This window comes from Pipra filicauda, unplaced genomic scaffold (assembly GCF_003945595.2).
Source record: "Pipra filicauda isolate LSUMZ 115617 unplaced genomic scaffold, ASM394559v2 scaffold115_size4368891_pilon, whole genome shotgun sequence".
In the NCBI taxonomy this organism is placed as follows: domain Eukaryota; kingdom Metazoa; phylum Chordata; class Aves; order Passeriformes; family Pipridae; genus Pipra; species Pipra filicauda.
Window position 1 is genome coordinate 471,754 of NW_024103607.1, and position 19,945 is coordinate 491,698.

General features: G+C 42.2%; 1 protein-coding gene across 2 annotated transcripts in view; it reads left to right on the plus strand.

The window, feature by feature from the left end:
• The window catches only part of SH3RF3 (SH3 domain containing ring finger 3), a 256,876-nt gene that overhangs the window by 137,890 nt on the left and 99,041 nt on the right, over positions 1 to 19,945 (plus strand). Inside the window, exons 1-2 of one of the 2 annotated variants that reach the window (XM_039384464.1) lie at positions 12,316 to 12,372; positions 19,398 to 19,673. In XM_039384464.1, coding sequence (XP_039240398.1) covers positions 12,367 to 12,372; positions 19,398 to 19,673 — 282 coding nt within the window. In that variant the 5' untranslated portion in view covers positions 12,316 to 12,366. Of the gene's footprint in view, positions 1 to 12,315; positions 12,373 to 19,397; positions 19,674 to 19,945 lie in introns of those variants that run through there. The other variant, XM_027743512.2, reaches the window with a different exon arrangement.

A 19,945-nucleotide genomic window follows, 5' to 3' on the forward strand; every position in this document is an offset into this window, starting at 1 on the left:
TTCCTGATTTGCAGCCATTCCAAATTTACTCAGCTACCAGCCACCCCCACAATAAGCATCGTTCCCGTTGGAATGGCAGCAAACTTATTCCTGTTGTGTTTTGGTTTTACTCTTCTCTGCTACAGGTTTAAGCCTGCCAGGTGTTGAACCTTAATTCCTGCAAAAGCTATCAAAGAATTCTGACTTTTGTCATACAACTGGGCAATGATGTGCCATCTGGATCTCCTATATTCTGGAATTGTTAACCCCTTTTGAATCTTAATCTGTAGCAGATGGCTATGGCCCATGAATTGGACTTATTTCTATTCCAGTATGTCAAGGCAAGGATGCAGAATGCTTTCTATCCCTTACCTAAATGATGAAGACACCAAAGTCCCAGAAAGTGATGAAGAACACCTTTGTTCTTTAAGTATCTAAATGTCCTCATGTACCTCAGTGTTTGGTCCCAAAGTTTCCTAGGTTCGTAGTTCAGGAGCATAGAGGCAATCCTGCTAGCTTGGGCTCTGGGTGCATGGCACCCACATGTGTGCCATGGTGATGCAGAGACAAGGCAAAGTCTGATTTTTCTCTTCCCAAATCCTGGGATGGGCCCACTCCATAGGTCTGTTTAGAGCTCAGAGATCTATGAGATAGAGGCCCAGAGAAAGGAGATGGCCAGACTTGTTAAAAATGGCATAGCAGTTTTATACTGATAAGTATCATCCATGAAAGACCCAGTCTACTCTCCAGGTAGCTGTGACACCAGTCTAGAGGACATCTATAAAAGCTTACATGTGCCTCCTGTTGAATCTAAGGTATAGTCAGCTAGACTAGGGTCAAAAGATCACCTGGAAGTAACCTTAAGGTAAGTGACTAATTTTGCCACATTGGTTGCAGAAGCAATCTGTTCATTGCAAGGAAACTCAAACCTGAAATGCTTAGCCTGTGTGACACAGCAGTGTTACTGGTACTTACAATGGGCAATATACTTTTTAAATGTAGTTTTGTGATCATGCAAGTTGCAGTTCTTATTTTGTTTAAATGAAATTTTGTGAGCATTGTGTTTGCAGAGAAAGCCTTAATGGTTCCTTGTCAAGAGGCAAACTAAAATGACTATTGTGTAATTATTTTTTAAACCTCTTCTTTTTTTGTCGGCTTTAATTGTGTTTTATTATTGCTTGGGTGCAGTGAATACTGAAAAAGTATGCATAGCTGATTAAAGTAACCTTGACTTATGTGCCGAATTTGATAGTAGGGATGTAGGTCCTGTCTCTTTAGGTATCTGCAGGTTCCAATCGTACCTGCACGGTTGTGCTCTGGGCTGTGTTGGTACAGACAGTAATATGGACAGGCTGAAAAACCTGCACGGTTCTCTTAACCTCCAGCAGAACTGCACAAAGGAGGAGTTTGGTGCAGTGATGTGAGGGAGGCTGCATTGTGTCAGTCATTTGAGCAATTGGCCCCAGGTCTTATCCTTAGCACATACTTAACACATCTTGCCAAATTATGCGGTTGCTTAGTAATGCGAACAAATATCCCCTGGAGATTCAATAACCAAACTCATTATCACTTGTCATGTAGGCCAGGAACTGAATCCAGATCTCCAGGAGTGAATGACTGGTGTGTTAACCTAGTCTCCTACTGCTAAAATAGCAGAATGAATATGTGCAAAGTCAGCTCCATGCAGTGGGTAAAAATATGCCCACAATAGAAACACAGAGAAGGTCTATTAAAAATGGTTCTCATTACATAGATTCCATTATCTGAAATAAGTAGGGGGGAACTTAGCATTTGTTAATGTACTGAAGAGAGACACAAATGAAGACTGACTTCTTTTTTTAAGTATTTACTTTTAGTTCTGCAAACTAAGCAATATAACTGTCCTGGTTAAGTGTTGCAAAGGAAGAGGTAGTTACATGTGTCATCTTCTGCATCTCAAGAGGCCACAAAGTGCCTTTGAAAACAAGACCTTGTTCCAGTGTCACTTGTGGATGCTGTTAGGTGGGTCTACACCATTCACCTATGCTCAACCTTGCTCTAGACAGGCTAGTTTGCTGCATTATGGCCACACTATCAGGGCTCATCCCAATGGTGCTGACACCTCCCCAGGATCCAGGCTCGTATCCCAGCCATGAATGTGCTGTGCTGCAGGGACATACCAGCTCCTCTGGGACTAGCTGGATGGCACTGCACTGTGCACACCATAAATCCGTGATCTGAAATTTTTGCAAAGAACTCTACTTTGTCTCCCCTCTCTTCAGCAGGTTCCTTTTGGTTCGTCAGGAAAATGCAGATAGTCAGTTTGCTTAACAATGATTTTTGGCAGTGAATCCAATATTTGTAGATCTGCGTACTGAATACATATGCTGTTGGCTATAAAGATACCACATTTTTTCACTCATAAGCAATCCCAGCTGCATATATGGGTTTTGGACTTCTTTAAAAATTTTATTCTGGAGTAAATTTCAGACCAGCTGCTCAGCGTACAAATGCAAATTGGTTTAATTCATGTAGATAATGTATTCACATCAGACACTGGGTGTGTGTGTGCACTCATAATGATGGAAGTTCAGAGGAGATGCAGATTGATAATTTGCCTGAACAAGGTCAATACTGACAAACATGGAAGGGAAAATCTTAAACTGCTGTTGCCCTTTCACGTAATATCTACTCAAGGGTAAAATGGGTGTGATCTCCCTTATGCAGCATCTTCTGTCACTTCTGCTGGACATTGTTAGCACAAATTAATTATTTTCTAGTGTTCAGTCTACGGGATCTTTCCACTGTCATCAGCACTTTTCAACTTCTGCTGAAATAACCTTGTCTGAAAGCAAGTTTGCAAAGTTTCGTGCAATTTTCTGTGCTCAAATAGCCAGCAACTGTTATAATGGAGACAAATTGAGGGGATGACACCTTCTCAGTGCAGTGTTTTGGAACTGGGTTTGATTTTTTTCCCTTTGTTCTATGCAGAAATTTGTGTTTTTCAACTATTGAACACATAATTTCTCATTTCCTAGCTGTATGAGAAGACATTGATCTAGTAGCTACAGGATCTCACTAGCTGAAAAGTCCTCCTATCTGTCTGGGGATTTTCATAGTTAACAGGTTCTTGCAGGGGTAATGGCATGTTTAGCACTCTAGAAGTATGAATCGTTAGGTATTTGCTACACCGATATGCCCAAAGGGATTTTTAAACTACTGTCACACTGCATCATGCTTGCACTGCCTTCATCTTGTGCTGTGGGACTTTTGCAGGTTGTGTGAAAAAGTTTAACTGGGGTTGGCATTCTTGCAAGGATTTGGATATTGGCCACATCTGGAGCCAGGACACAGGTCAGAGTGCACTGGGGCTCAGAGTTATGCCAAGTGTCTGCTCAGGCCTGTATCAGTCTTTAGATCTGTGGTCAGAAAGGAGGTTTCTCTTCCACTCAGGCTGCAAGGTACTTTGGTGATGTGTTTTTGAACTTTTCTTGTACCTATCATCTCAAGTGGTAAGAAAGCCTTCACCAAACTTCGCTGAGCTCCCCTCCTTCATCAGGAACAGGACATTGGCATTACTTCCACTCTCTCCTGTTGTCTTCATTTACCACGTGGAAGTTGCAGCTTCTGGTCATTCCTGCTTGGTGTTAAGTTCATGAGAGGGATTTAGAAGGTGCTCTGTTGCCTGTGGTGAAGTAGGGCATGTAGAAAAAATGACTGAGAACATGAGAAATGTATCTATTGGAACATTTCTTGTTGCTTGCAGATGACTAGACTCAGAGGCCATGTGAGAGTTTAGCGGTCTCAAAGGGGACTCTTGTTCACCATTTCTTGACTTTTCTCATACTTGCTCAGATTGTGGATTTACTCACGCTTGCTCAACTGCTGGGCAATTGCAACTGAGTTGTTGTTGTACTGTAATGGACTTATGCATAATTTCTGAGCACAAATGTATTCTTTCAAGTTCTGAATCCATAGAAACATTCAAACGAGGATATGGACTTAGTTGAGATTCCTTAGTTGAGATTCTGGCAGGCAGGGGGTTGAAGTGGTGAAAAGAAAGCACTGGCATGATATGGAAATTGAATTCCCTTCCTTTGAAATACAGCACAGTAATTCCCATCTGCTCAAGTGAAGGATCCAACGCTCTTTCTCAGACTTGGAGCTATCACTTACTGTCATACTGAAACTGTGGGTTTAGAGTAGGGGTGAGCCTATGCAGCCCATTTGGGAGCTGCTACTCTAAAAGGAGGTTCTGGTTCCCATCTGAGCCCTCCCATCAAGTGTGTGGTCCCATTGCCCTCCTTGTGCAGTACATTTTCCTCATCTTGCAGCCTGAGGAGGCAGCTCAGGGAGCTAAGCTCACAGACACATTAACCAGCAAAGACTGCCTGAAGATGGGCTCACCCATATAATAAAATTACACTGTTGTCCACTTCTTTCTCAAAATCTTTCGTCTAGGTCCCATTGCTGAGATAGTCAAGGAGGTTGCAGCTTTCCCCAGGAGCCCCAGAAAAGGAGATGTCTCAGAGAGAAACCACTTTGACCACAGAGAAGTTGCTGCTATTTCACAAAATGTACTTGGAGACCTTTAGTCTTCAGGTGTGCTGAGGTCACATGACACACGTAACTATGGATGGCTTTTTGGAGGAGGTATGATGGAATAATTAGGCATAACAAGCAGAGAAACAAAGCTGAATTGGTTTTGGTGTCATGGAAATACAAGATTTAGTCTTTTTCAGGGTACGTTTTTATTTTTTCCGAGCAGCACTCAACTCCATACTTTACCTGTGTTTTGCAGATGTCTTGCTTTCATACCAGAATCCACTGTCCTGAATTAGAGACCTAATCCCATCATGAAGAGTTAGGGCAGGCTGGGAGTCTGAGGTGTGTTAGCCTGATGAAAGGGGGGAGAGATAAAGCTGGTGTGCTGATTTAGCTGCTAGGAAGTGTTGAGGATTGCAGTACGTCTTACTTCTGTCGCTCTCAGGGGCCAAAGTTTTTTCTTCCTTTGGAGAGATATACTCTAATCCTTTCCTGGAGTTGTGTCTAAAATCTGTCTTTGGAAAGTAAAATACTTCTCAGTTTTATAGCATGGCCAGAGAGGAAGCCTATTTTATACAGTATCCCAGTGATTATAGCATTAGCCCAAGGTAGAGGTACAGGAGTTCAGTTCTATTCTGAAGGGATTTGAAATCATACAGAGATGAATAAATAATAAAAATGTATACACCAGCACTATTTTGCTTTGTTGTTAAGTCTTTTTCTATTGTTAATATGCAGTGTATCTAATTGAAGACTGTTTCTTTATCAGCAGTGAAAACTGTTTCAGAAAAAGCAGTTTATTTCTCCAAGTTAGACAGTTACCTTCTTAAACCTGAAAAAGAAATGCCCAGACATCCCATTATTATTGGTTTGAATTATTTATAGCCTGTAGCATTTTACAAGACATTGGAAAAGCAAATGTATCCCATATTTTAAATATTACTTGGTGGTAAAAGATGCACGCAATGCAGTATCGGATTGCTATCATAGCATTTCCCCTGGTGTCATTTGCCACAGAACTTGACTGCTGCCACAACAGTGGCAATCAGGAACACTGTCATTATGGCCAGTGGGGGAGCGCTTGATTTATTTACATTCACGTAAGCAAAGTCAGAAGTTGGCCTTGGAAAACAGTAAGGTCGTTGCATCTAGCAAGGTGTAGCTGCAGTGTTCAAAATGACTGCACAGCTTGGCAAAGTCGACTTCATGAGCTGGCTTTGTATTAATAGCACATATATGTGAAATATTTTCCCCTCTGAGGTTTACAGCCCCATATTTTCTGACAGAAAAGCAGGGGTATTAGCTTTGTTGTGCAGCTTTGTTGATGTCAAATGCAGGTGCTAATAATGCAGATGTCTAACTAATTGGGGCGAGATTTCAGTGCTGGTTGTTCCCCCCCTGACCATTTGGGTCCTGAGATTTCCTGAGATAAGTAAGCTGACCAACATCTCAAAAACCGTACCTGAAGTCAAGCAGTTTCGTCCAGGAATCAAGTGTTTACCACCAAGAAAGAGGGAGACCAGAAATCTGGGACGGAGATGGTGCTTAGGGCATGGTGGGATAAGTGCTGACACTCATGTACCTGTACCTTTTCCTCCAAAATCTCTGAACATCAGGCACCCCTGCATGAAGCCATGTCTGGCTACACCTGGACCACAAGGGTAAGGGAAGGCATACAAGCAGCACTGAGCATGCCAAACTGCTCCCACATGCCCCGTCTGACCCATACCAACAGGTCAGTGAGCACCCAGGCCATATCCTATGGCAGGACTTGGCTCCCAAAAACTCTGGAGTTGAGCAAATCTGCAGCTTTGACTGTGCTCTGTGGAATTACCTTCACGGATGATAGAAGAATATGTCAAATGTGTCAATAATACATCAGGATATGATTGAGAGCATAACAAGTCCTTTGATGCTCTTCACCTTGGAGAAGAGTCACTCCTCAAAACAAGTGAGCTGACTGTAACAGCAGAGACTTTGACAACTAGACAGCAGAGCTGCTGCTCCATCACTCACCTATTTTCCCGCAGATTATGCTGAGGGGTTTTTGTCTGTTTGGTTTTTTATTTTTTGTACTTCATTAGCACCAGTGCTTGCCATTGGGTACTACATACTCCAGGTTAGCCAGGAAGTCAAACACTTAGGTCATTAATATCAATGTCTCTGCCAGAGGGCCAGTTACATCTCAAGCCTTTTTCCCTTTCCTAAAGACATTTTTCACTCAGATCAACGACTGGTGATTATCCAGTCTAAATCAGGATCCTATTATGTGAGGTAGAGGAGATTCTTTTGACTACTGCTGAAATGTATGTAATAATAATAGCCTTAGAGAGGAGTGAAATGTAGCACAAGCATCCTGTGTGTGTCTCTTTAATTAGAAACCATGCAGAGTTTGAAATCCAAGGTACTTCCAAACATGTGCAGTGTTCATTTTAATCATTTCTCAGAGTGCAGGAGGAAGCATCAATTAAGTTAAGCATGAGAGAAACTCCTGGGAGTGGGTGCAGGAAATGAATTTTTTTAGTAATATTATTAAGTTGATGATGATGATGATGCCCAGGGGCAGCACTTGGAAAGCATTAACCTGAAAAGGCACCAAGGAGCCCTGTAGTATGTCAGCAAGCAACCAAAGCAATGAAAGATCCTTAAGGCATAAATCTGACCCATATTCTGTAGATAATCAACTTTCCTCTCCCTAGAGGGGATTCGGGAGAATGACATAAAAGCATGATTTGCATTATGAAGCCTTGTATCCTCCTTGATGTTTTCCTTGTCTGCTCCAACTGCTGTGGCTTCCTAACATCAAACTGCACAAAGGTTTGCTCCAGCCAGGGGAGAAGCTGCCTCATGGCGCAACTGTGGAGGGGACCTTTCCTACTGCAGAGAAGAAGAGGACTTGCAGTGTTGGAGTGTGAGATGCTCTTTGACCTTTTCAGTGCAGCCCTTTCCTCTGACTGCCTGGCACATGTCAAAGCCAGAGCTGATTAAAGCCCTTCTGGCAGTCAGCTGGATAATGTGAGGGAAGGTGCCAGCCTGTCCTGTCAGCAGCACTGAGGCTTGAAAGAGATTCCTAATCATCTTGTTGAAGAAAGCACGTGTCAGTAAATTGCAGCTAATGAGTCGTTTCGGGACAAGGAACCTGGATGGGAGGACAAAGTGGAGGCAGGGTGCAGGAGGCAGGGAGCCGGCAGTCCCGCCAAGGAATGGGCAGGGATCCCGAAAAATAAGGTCCTTTTTGGGGGGAAAATAACACTGTGATTTAAAAAGCATGGATTTTTCATTTTTAATGGATACCAGATATTTTATTATTGCTAATCGCAGCAAACAGAGGGGAAATAATCTTTAAATTCCTGGCAAGTAGGTCATCATGTACGTTTCTTCAGACTATGTGAGCATGGAGACCCCTGATGTGCTCTCACTTGAGAAGGTTTCTGACAGCAAAGAGACAAGGAGGCTGCTCACACAGTGCAGATGTGGATGAGCTAACTCCTCTCACGCTGACATTTTGAGCCAAGAACATTTCAACATTAGCATCTCCTAATGCAGTTTCATCTCCCTGGCTATAAAGTCTGTCCTGGTGCAAAAGAAACCTCTGTGATTTTCATGTAACCAGGAGAAAAGAGCCATAGCTGGTTTTGTGTAACAGGATTTGTGTGGGCTGTTGGTAAGGGCATGCTGCTGATAAATAAGGTTCAGTTGTAAATATTCTCTAGTGACATGGGAATTTATCCACCTATTGAAGTTTACAACTGAGCTACCAAGGAAACATGTTCTTTAGCTCCACTGTGTATGCAGTCCACGGCACATTTATCAAACACCCTGTCAGTTCAGGGAAGGCACAGTCCAGGTAGTACAGTATTTATGAAACTGTGAATACCACCTCAGAAAGTTCTCTTACAAGTACATTTTTTAAAACTGTCTTATGAAAACTTTGGACAAGTGGAAAGCAGAGGATATATTTTCAGTTTTACAGTGCGGGAATCTGCTCTGTGGTCACATGCAGTGAAGAAGATGCAATAGAAAGACCTGCCTCCTAAGAACCACATTTATTTATCATAAAGCATACAGTAAAAACTGTGTAAGCAAATTAAATGCTACCTTTTGCAGAAGTGTTAAGGTTTAAACAGGAATTTCATATCCTCCCCTTCATCAGAATTAAGAATTAAGGCTGCCTTCTCATCCTCCACCCATTCACCCTTTCAGTTTACAGGCTACACTGACACCACAGGCAGGCTCTTTGGGTCAGCACTTTTTCATCCCATTCCCATATCAGAGGGTCTTCATGGTCATTTATCTTATAATGCCTCTCCCATACTCCTTGGAAACCAAGGCAGTGGCCCTGCTCACTCCCCTATAAAACTGTTTCAACCTTCAGACCTTGCAATACTCTGGCAGCCTCAGTGACTCCTGAGTTCCTCAGCTAATGTAGGTTTCAGTATGGAGAAAAGATTCCAGCATGGTCCTTGAATAACCCTTTGTCACCTCAGAAAGATAAATGTAAAAAAATCTTTCTAAGTTGTTTTCTTTGGGTACTGAAGCCTATAAGCTGAGGCTGCCAAAGTAACTTGTGTTGTTTCAGGAAATGATTTTCCTGATTCTTGGTGATTGAAATGATGGGAGAAGCTTTTGTATAACCTTTAAGTTAAAGTTTGTGTGAAGAGAGGGAGAAAGAGAGGAGAAAAAAAAAAAAAGGAAAAATGAAGTCTATTCTCTACTGGTAGCAATCCCTTCAAGATTCGCCGGAGTGGGGCTCCCTCTGTTGAGTTCTGGGAGCTTTGCCAGATGGTAAATACACCTGCTCACTCCAGTTTTGGGGCAGCTTCATCTCCAGGCCCTTCCTTACCCCTCTCCCCTCCCTGTGGTTCACCTGAGAGAAAAAAAATTGCAACGGAAAAGTCCATGCAAAGCAGGGTCTGTGACATGCCTGGTCTCTGTCAGGAGGACTCGCAGCTCTGATGAGTTGTAGCAGGACTGGACCATAAAGTCCTTTCTGGGGTGGAGGTGGGAGAGGGTTTCTGCTAGAAAAATGCTTGAGTCACAAAGCAAGGAGCCAAAAAGGAAGATGTGGAAAGGCTGGAAAGTAAACCAGAGGTATTGGACCGGATAGCAGAGTTACAGAGGCACATCTAGAAAATGTAAGCTATCCTGTGCTTCATCAGCTTCCATCAGGAAAGATCAAATGTAGCAGTTACAGTAGAGATTCACGTTATGGGCTTTTATGCAATATTGTTTAGTATTTTCCCCAAAATGTTCTTTTTTTTTCTTGCTGTGACCTACAGCATAAAGGATTGTGTAAAATTCCAGGGCTGGCTGTAAATGCTGTCATTGTGGAGGTGAAGGAGCCTGAAAAAACCTAAGGCTCTCAAAATTGCACAGTGAATTGACTTTTAACTCATCTCTTTTGCTAAAAAACAAGTGAGGACTGGGTTCTGTTAGGTGGCTGGGAAAACTGGGTTATGATTCTTACTGAAGCAGTGTTGTCTGGGGAATAATCAGTGAGAAATTTCATGTTTATTTAAAGGATTTGAGACACTCTTTGAATTGAACACAAGGCAATCTTATATATATAACTGTTGTAGTGCCTTGAATGTAAGGTTTTGTTTTGTGTTTCTCTGCAGCCTCAAGGGAGCTCCTATTTGGTTTGTAGCCCATCTCTGTTGGTGGCTATGGCAGTCTAAATGTAGTCAACTGTGCTGTCTTTCCTCCTTGAACTGCTCAGGTAGCACATTGCTGTCAGATTGCCTGTTATAGTTGCAGTGGCAGATGTTTTATTCTGTTATTTGGGGTTTTTTTTCTGTGTTAACCCTCCAATAGTTCCTGAAGCCCGGGCTTAGGAAGTATTTGGTGGCCCTCGCCTTTGCGAGGCAGTCAGCCAAGATGTATTTTTACTGATGGTTTCTCAGGAAGTCACGTTGCGTACTTGGGTTAGAAGTCATTTTGGCTATTGGCTGGGACATTTTGTAGACCAGCTTTTGCTCTGAAGTGTCTGTGTACAGATCCTTCCATCAAGATCCTCGCACAGGATTATAGGGGTAAAATTTGGCCCTTAGGATCCAGTGAATGTTTTCTGCCTGAAATGTGAAGGACAGATTCTCAGGGCATACCTAGGCTTTGTGAAGTCTGTGGCCAGCACAAGACACCACTAAATATTTTCCTTGGTAGAAGCTGCTAGCCATTCAGCTTTGTTTCAGGGAAGATTACTTGTTAAGATAAAGCTCTGTACTGGGTAAGAATTTTCTATATATCCACACCACTTCATCAAGATTAACTGAATTAAAGTGGTTTAACTGAAACCAGAATTTGACCTGCAATACCAGCAGTGTGTTGATAGTACCACTTATTAAAGAACAGAGAGTCTTGAAGCGTTTGGGTTTTGCAGAACGGGAGGGACTTTGTGCTGACACAGTTAAACAGCTGGCTGGTGTAACCTGCTGATTCTCTGGGCAGCAATAGCTGTGAATTCACTGCTAGAAATCCAGCCTGACCCTGAACATCACATCTTGCTTAATAGGAATGCATGTAGTTTGAGAATATTTCACTTAAACAACATGTTACTAGGAAAAGGGATCTTTGAATGTGTAAATGTTGATAGATACCGAGTGAGAGGCTGAAGCAATGTGAGGTACTCTGCTGAAGCAGAGGATATGAAGCTATTTTAGCCGTGATTATGAGATCGGATGAGCTCTTGCATTCAAGTTTTGAATCTTCCTAAGAGAAATGGTGTTGGACTGGAAAACTCAGTTCTTATTTTGGGAAAGAGGAGAATCTCAAACATACCTATGTGACAATCTGTGCAGTGGAAAGCCTGCTGTTTTTTTCTCGGTTGTGTTGCACGCATCAGCTGCATTTGCTGAGGGAAACTGTGAAACATTTTTTAATCTTGCTGAGTACAAAGATGGACCTTATTAGGTAAATGCAAGTTGAGACTGTTTGCTGGATAAATTACAAAGTAACCTCGGGAGATGCTGTTCTCTTTAAAGAGCAGTTTGTGCTCCATTCGCCCATTGCTGAAGAAGATTAACACTGTCCTGTTAGTGATCTGGAGTGGTGAGCATCATTGTTCCCTGTTCTTTGGAGAGCAATGCCAATGTGCTAGCAGGATGTTGTACCTGCCTGCCTTCGCGTTCCATCTGTTGAGCGACTCCCCTGGTATCTTCATGCTAATTGCAAAAGTCTCTTCTGGAAGTGGCGGATAGGTTACTAATCTGTTCAGACACTTCCTCTCCATTTATAAATACCACCTCTTGGGAATGTGTAGAGGTGTTTCCAAGACCTTCTAGCACCTCAAAACAGTTCTGAAAAAGCATTTTACCTCCTACTCCAGGTAGGAGCTGCATGCAGCTCAAGTGCATGTTGTCTGCACGTGTCTTCAGGTATCACAAGGACTGCAGCCAATCCACGGCACCATCTGCCAGGATCAGGGCCTAACTATTAGTTAACCATTTAGCCAAGTAAAACAATAGATTAAACTTCTTAACATCTTTAGTTAAGAAGTTTTATTATTATTGTGATTAATTCTACTTATATGGCACTAGCAATAAGCATGCCACTTTCCAGAGTATATGAATGATTGCATTCTGTTTTCATTCTTTATGGTGCTGTTTTTATTGTCATATTAACTATGTTTATTCTCAGTGTTGATTTCAAAAAGTTTGTACCTGCAAAGTGTGATTTTTCAGGCTTTTATGATTGTTCACGCAGAGCTGAATAATAGCATATAAATGGTTTTTATCTTTGCTACTTTGTGCCAAATCAGATTATTTCTGTTTAATCTTCTGTCATTAGCTTTCTGCAAAAGGAAATGCTGCAGCGTCACTGTTGAGATATGTCAGACAGGTGACCTGGAGGTGACAGCGCTTCTGAATGGATGTACGTAAGACAAACCATCTCACACAGAAGACAAACCACTTTTAAGAGTTTTTGCTGTGAGATATGATGATGATTTATGATCTGTCACCCTGAAAGTTCCTCTTGAGGACAGAAGCCACTAAAAACTCTGCAGGTCACAGATCTGGTGGTGGTATACATTTGTTATGACTGCACTGGCTCAAGTTTGCCCCAACCCCTTACTTCTTCAGCTTGTTGCATGTACAGCTGCTCTCTCTTGATTCCTAGGGCTGACTAAGTGACGTGTTCTTAGAACCACAATTAATTTAAGCGAAAAGTGTTGCTTTGGAAAGGTGTTAAATCAAGAGCAACTGTAGTGGGCAGGATGGCAAAGAGCAAGTGGGCAGCACACAGTCCCTGCTGCCCTTGCCAAGTCTGGCAGACATGTCTGTCATTGCCAACACAATCGAGTTGCTTGTTGTGCCAGACTGCCTTCCACTTTTCTGTCCCGGAGGGATCCAAGCAGGCATTTCATGCTCACAATTTAAATTGCTCTCATCTGACTTCAGTGGGTGTTTTTGATGCCAAGATCCAGGTGCTAGTATTAGGGAGTACCCCATCTCCTCAGCAGTCCTGCTGATGGATGCTCCACCAAGCAACCCCTCTCCTCTCCAGCACAGCTGCTGCAGTTTCTGTGGAGTTCTTATGGATGGCAGGAAACCATATGCTGAAGTGTTGCTCAGCCTGCTCGTAGGGAGTTTCCTACCATTTGGAAAATGTAAATTCAGTCCCGTCCGTCTCCACCGAATCTTTGCTTGTGTTGACTGGGAAATTCAGAGTGATATGTAATGCTTCAAAGTAATGAAGCAAGAAATTAGCAGTATGTATTTTAATTATTATTTCTACTCCATAGTAGTAATTTATGTTTAATTGTATTTTACCACTGAGATGCGCATGCTTTTCATTCTTTTTCATTACTTTTTTCTTTCTGTGTCTCTTTTCTCTATCAACTTTTAATTTACTCTGGTTGTTTGCACTTGGTAGTACTTCATGAAGGAGATAAATGTAAATACATTCATTCAGATGAACAGACTCTTCAGAAATGTATTTGGAAGATGGGGGATATGGAGATAGATGTTGGAGAATTTTCAAGAACTGCAGCAAGCAACATGCCAGTGTGTTTTGCTAAAGTGACTTAAGTACAGGCTTAAAAAAAAAAAGACTTCCTGTCCCTAGCAGTGTTCTTATCAGGCTGTTCCAGTAGCATGTTCTGAGGCTGTTTGGCTTTGTCCATTCCTGCTTTAACTTTAGCTCTGACTATGAACAAGAGCTGTGAAGCAAAGGGAAGAAGGAGTTAAACACTCATCCACCTTTTGACCTTTTGCATTTCCCCAGTTCTTTAATCCTTTCATCCCCCTGAAACGAAGGTCAGGTGATGGTGCTGCCCCATGGGACATGCAGCATCACACCTGCCTCTTGTGGGAGATCCCCATGTGCAAGGGAAGCCCCTGAGGTTTCCCTTCTTTGCACAGCTTGAGCTGCACAAGGCAATAGCTTGAGCGAGAGAAATTACCCTTCAGCATTAACGTGGCTTTCACACTGCAGAAAACCAATCTTCTGCTCTGCTGTTGCAGAGAGGAGTTGTAGCTGTAGCCTCAAGAGGTTTCTTGGGTTTCAGGGATCTGAACACAAACCTGGTTTGAGAGAAGGGTTGGATCATAGCACTTCTGTCCGGGTCTAGTAGCCTTGCCCCTGTTAATTTTGGTTTTGATTTCTTATTTTTTAATCACACACACTGTGCTACAGGCAAGCATCAGACCTTTTTTTATGTAGTGACCTCCTCCATCAAGTACTGCACACAGAAGTTGGCAGGCTTTGACCCATGTTGGAGCTTGCATTGCTTTCAAGCACATTGGGAAAATGTTTATTTTCTGTAACTTTTGTAAACTTATTACTTACTCTATCTGTGCAGCTCACATTCTACTAAGCGTTCTACTGGGAGAATTTATTGGAAGCAAGTATGTTTGGGTTTTTTCACGTTCCTTTTGTTCTTCAGGATACATAATGAAGAATTCTCCAGCTTTGACACTTAATTGCTTCATGGCTGTTGTTTGTCAATTTGCCAGCAGGTTTCTGCTTAACTGCCATTTGACATTGCTGAAACACAAATGCAGAATGATTGAGTTGCCAACATATCATTGAGTCTTCTGCAAGGGGGATTTTCGGCATATTAACGCTTCAGGCTTTTACGTCAGTATTGATTGCTGAAATTGAAAAGAAACCTTTGGCAGTATTCAGCATTGTGCCAGCATGGATTTACTGGCAGGAAAAAAAACTGGCTGTTGCCATTGACTGTGACTTCATCCCTTCCTTCCTGTCTTTCTTGCATTCTTTATTCCTATACACACCCACACAGTTTTGAAATTTAATGCACATCGTAGTGAAATGCCAGTTAGCCTCACAATAAATCAACACAGCAAATCAAGTACTTGATAGAGTCAGATGTCAAGGCTGTTTAATTTTGCATCCACCTGCATTATGCCTGATCAGATTTCATGGCAACTGGGGAGGGGGCGATGGCAGGCGTCCCTCGGAGTGGAAGTGCAGGTCAAGGACTGACTTGGAGGAAGGTAGTGGGGTGGTGGTCTCTGCCAAGCTACTCACAGGGCAGCCAGGCTGCCACCACGTCGGTCCCTGGATGCCCAAGTGCCATTATGGAGCTGGATACCATGGGGAGAGGAACAGCCTGATGCTGCTGGGGCCAGGCTGGGAAAGTGAGTTTCCCTCCCTGGACATAGTGATGCTGAAGATGCCAACACGGGGCTCACAGATGAACTTAGGCTGTGGATCCACAGGGACTTAGGCTACAGAGCAGGGGATGAAGTGCATGGTGAGGGTGTAGTGTGGTGGCTCAGTGTTGTCCGCTAGCTGTTGCTGTGGCAGTGCCCATGCGTGGGATGGGCAGAGCAAGAGGAAGGTGTAAGCCCTCCTGCAGTTGCTGGAGAAACACCTCTATGTGCTTTGCCTCACCAAAACCATTGTCTGTCCGCTTTTCTTTAGTCTAATCTCTTAGATGACATGTTAGTCTGTTCTAGATTAGAATATTTTGTAGGAAGTACTACTTGGGCATTCTGAAAGTGATGATGTCTGACTGAAATGCAGTTGCATGGAAGAAAGACTTGAGGGGAAATAGGATGGGGAATGGAGCAGAGATTTTGAACATCATTTGGGAAGGACATCCTCACTGGAAGGGCTTGGGGAGTTTGCATGTCAGTCAGATATTAGTCCTGGACAACTGCTTTCCCTTTGAATTGGGGAAGTCAAGTGAAGAAGAGGAGAGTAGTTAGGCTATAATTGCCTGCACAAAGATTTGGCAAAGAGGTATATAATCACAGGATCATAGGAAGATTTCTAAGAACCACCTAATTGTTGATGAGGAGTGACATTACAACTAGCAAACAGCAGCAGTGATTGTTTTTCTTCTGTTTCTGAAAGATGCTTAATAATCCCTCCTTACAGGTGTAGTTCAGAGAAGCTTTCTGAATCTGACTTGCTCTCATTTATGGATTAACCAAAAGTAGGAACAATAATGGGAAACTTTCAAAAATATGCTTCTTAGGGACCATTAATATAATCTGACCATGAAAAGTCCACTGAAAGCTAGACCTTTTGGCTAGAAAATATCACAAAGGAAGCTTCAGGAGTTTATTTTGGTTGTGGGTTTTGTGGGTTTGTTTGTTTTGGGGTTGTTTGTTTGGTTTTGTTTTGATTCTGGTTTTTTAATTGTGCTATTAAATTTCTCTCTTTGGTCAATTTGAGCAGACACTTTAAGCCTTAGAACAGGAAAAGTAGCTTTTTTTGAAAAGACTTGGAGGATTCTGGTATTTCTTTACCCCTGGGCCACAGTAAATGCAAAGTTTACCTGGGATGCTCAAATCAAAATGGGTACTTCTGGCCTTATGGAAAGGCTGGGAAATGTCTCAATTACAGCAATTTTTAATTAGGAGGTTATCTTTTCCACTGAATAACATGTTCATTTTAAAAAAATGCCTCTGCAAAGTTTTTAGTTGAAAAGCTGTGGCTCAGAATTAGAAAAGCTGTAGCTGATAATTGGAACACTGGCTTGTGGTTTAAGTACCTTATTTGCAGATCTCTGTGTAGGACTGTTCGTAGATAGTCCCATAGCTAAGCCCATGAAAAAGAAGAGGAACAGAAGCAACTAAATTGTCCATTCCCCCATTAAGATCTCCAAATAAAATAGTGTCAGATTTCAAATGAAAATTTGTCTTGCAGTTTGTATGTTTTGCTTAAAAGTCTGCATTTGCATCAAGGGAAAGTAAAAACAGGCACCTGAATCATCTTCTAGCCAGCTCAATCAATTAACAGTAAAAGCCCAGCACATGTTGCATAATAATTTTATTGATCATGTCTGCAGTCGTGTAAAATCCAGTTTCTCTTTCTTAGCACTGGGGGCTGTTGCCTTATTACACAGTAAAATGAGTCTTGGGAAGAGAAAGTGGTTAAAAAGTAAAGAAAGTTATCTGACCTTGAATTGCTACAAAGATCTTGGGAATAGTAAGGCCCTGTCTAGGGTAAGTGATGAAGAGCATGCTTGCCAGGCATGTGCCTGGATCAGCAGTGGTTCAGTGCACACCTGGCAGAAGTTTCACTCTTACTTTGATAAAATGTCTTTTCCCAGCATGAATTAAAGTAATGAATCTTTTATTTCTAAATTACTACAAGGCTCTGTAGTCTATCAGCTTAATGTGAGTTTTTTTCTAGTTTAAAATACGTAATGCAATCTATGCCTTACCTAAGGAGTTTGATGGTATTGTATGCTTAATCTTTAAAATGCTGGGGAGGGGGGCAAAGCTTTGCTGTCAAGGGAAATAACCATCCTGACAGAGAGAAAAATATCAGTAGGATGCTGCCACTGATTTGGCAGAGACCGTTTGATGCTTTGTTAGCTGGCTGTTGATTTTATGGGGTTTTTTGTTATGTTTGAGGGCGCTTCCAAAATACTGGTCTTTTTAGAAGGTACAAGATATGGGTACCTTCATTCTGATACAGCAAAATTCAGAAGAATACACAACAAAAAGAGGAACTGTAAATTGCTAATGAGAAAAGTTAGAACTGGAGACACATGTGAATGAAACTAAATCTCCCTCCAGCCAACATGGATAGTGCTCTGAAGAGCTGTGCCTGTTTGACTGCCTCCTTCACTGTATGCTCTAGGCAAAAAGATCTGTTGCACAGGCTTTCCAAGACCTGCACAGCTACTAGAGCCTTTCCTAATAAGAACTAGTAATTTAACGTCTGTGTATGAAGGTACATTCAAGAAACTTACTTTTTGATCAGCGTGGAGTCTGCCTGCCACAGTAACCATCTGGAGCCCAGAAGCAGGCAGGGGCAGCAGGCTGATGCTTCTCCTCCTCCTGCCAAAAGATGCAGGTGTAAGAGCATAAAACCTGCCCTACCAGAGCAGGTCCATTTAATGCACCCACTGGGACTGAAAAATGCCTCTGCTTGTGGCTTTAACAAATACCATGAAAAATCATCTCAGCATCTCATTTTCTGGCTCTGGTAGGGAAATGCAGTGTTTCTGTTGGGCCACTCCACCTTCTCCCCGCGGAAGGTATCTGAGTGTTATTTTAGGCACAGGAATGTTATCCAGAAGTACAGGCATAACAGGGGGAATACCAGGGGGTTTTATTAAATATAGCTTTACTTTTTCATTGTCCCTGTAGGACACCCCATTGACAACAAGAGTGCACAGCAGGGAGCAGACTACTTATATGCATCTATATGCAACAGAAAACGGTGTCATTTTTGCAAATACCTCTCAGAAAAAAAAAGACTCTTATGGAAAGTTGATTTTACAGGACATCTCTAACATCTCCTATGTTATGTGCTGCTACATATTTGCATTGAGGCTTGCAAGGTGACTCTTAGTTCAAGCTAAATAAAATGAAAAATTATATAGGGTAATACAGCAGTACACCTTTTCTATTCTACTATGCATTAAAGAACTATTTTAGGACCAAAGTGCACATGGCAACTGTGTCCAACGCAGTCACCCTCTGCTCTGTGGGATTCAGAAAGAAGGGGAACAAGTAGCAAGGAGGGTGAGGGCTGCAGCATTTCCACCAAAAACTTATTCATGCAGGTGCAGTCTGGGTTCAATAATCTTACACCAGGACAAAGTGAACTCTGGGAATAGTTCTTCACGATCAAGTGGTTTCAGTTAAATAGGTTTCTCTTTTCTGTCATACCAAAGTATTAACTTTTTAGGCTTTGCTTTTCTCTTGTGGTGTGATTTTTTGGTAAGTTTGTGTCATTCTTTTAATGAGGGTGAAAGCCTCAGAGCTCTTTTTAGTTATAAAAGAAAGATTAGAGGCATTCTGCCTATTCCACTTTTCCACAGGGACATTAATTCACAAGCAACAGAGAACATTATAACTGTTTACAGTAGCCCTCAGCAAGCAGCATGAGACTTGGGGATTTTGAAAGAAGTAAGAGCATTTAGCTACAGAATCAAAAACTAAATGAAAAGCTTCAAACTCAAAAATATTTGGAGTTGCTCAAACAAGCACAATGAAAAATTATCAACTTGCCAACTTTTAGAACCATGTGAATCTTCAAGCTTGTTTTATTTTGTTTCTTTTCTGAGCTTCAGAAACCAAAGCAACCCTGAAGGTCAAAATGTCTAAAATTTTACCTTTACACATGTCAAGGTCTACTCGTTTAAACCCATTGTTCCGCTTACATAGGATATTTTGCAAATTAACTGATGCTGCTTGATGGTGTATGAGATACTGCAGGTTTCAGCTGAGCTTCGTGAGATGGACAGTGTCTGCTCTCATATAACACACTTACCTTCTCAGGCTTACTATAACATACATCCTAGTTTTCCTGAGATCCAGGGTGTAGCATTATTTAGCAATCATCTTCAGTCATTGGGGTAATTTGGTCAAGGATGACCAGTTTGCTTCTAGATAAAAATGACTCTAGGAAGGCTATTGGTGCTGCCTGGAGTTTGCTTAAAGGTGTTTATCTTGTTTCCCCAGAATGTTTCTCAGCTTCCCTATGGCAAAGCCCTCTACACATATGAGGGAAAAGAGCCTGGTGACCTCAAGTTTAACAAGGGGGACATCATCATACTGCGGCGGAAGGTGGACGAGAATTGGTACCACGGGGAGCTCAATGGGAACCACGGCTTCTTCCCTGCCAGCTACATCCAATGTATCAAGCCTCTCCCGCAAGCTCCACCTCAGGGCAAAGCACTTTACGACTTTGAAATAAAGGATAAAGATCAAGACAAGGATTGCCTGACCTTCACCAAGGTAGGGGAATAGGTTTTAAAAAAAGAAATTCAGAAAGGGGCTTCTGTAGGGAAAGATGGGGCACTTGTGGTGCTGGTAGCTGAGTCAGGAGCAGTGATGCTAGGGACTGGTGGGACACCGTCCTGGCCTCCCTGGAGCCCAGGGACCCCCTAAACTCTGTTTTTTTCAGCTGGTTTCTTTTATGAGAAAATGAAAGTCCTTGAGCTCAGGCAGCCTAGTGGAGACAGGCTGATGGGGCTAAATTTCCTTTATTAAGTGGGATAATGCGTCAT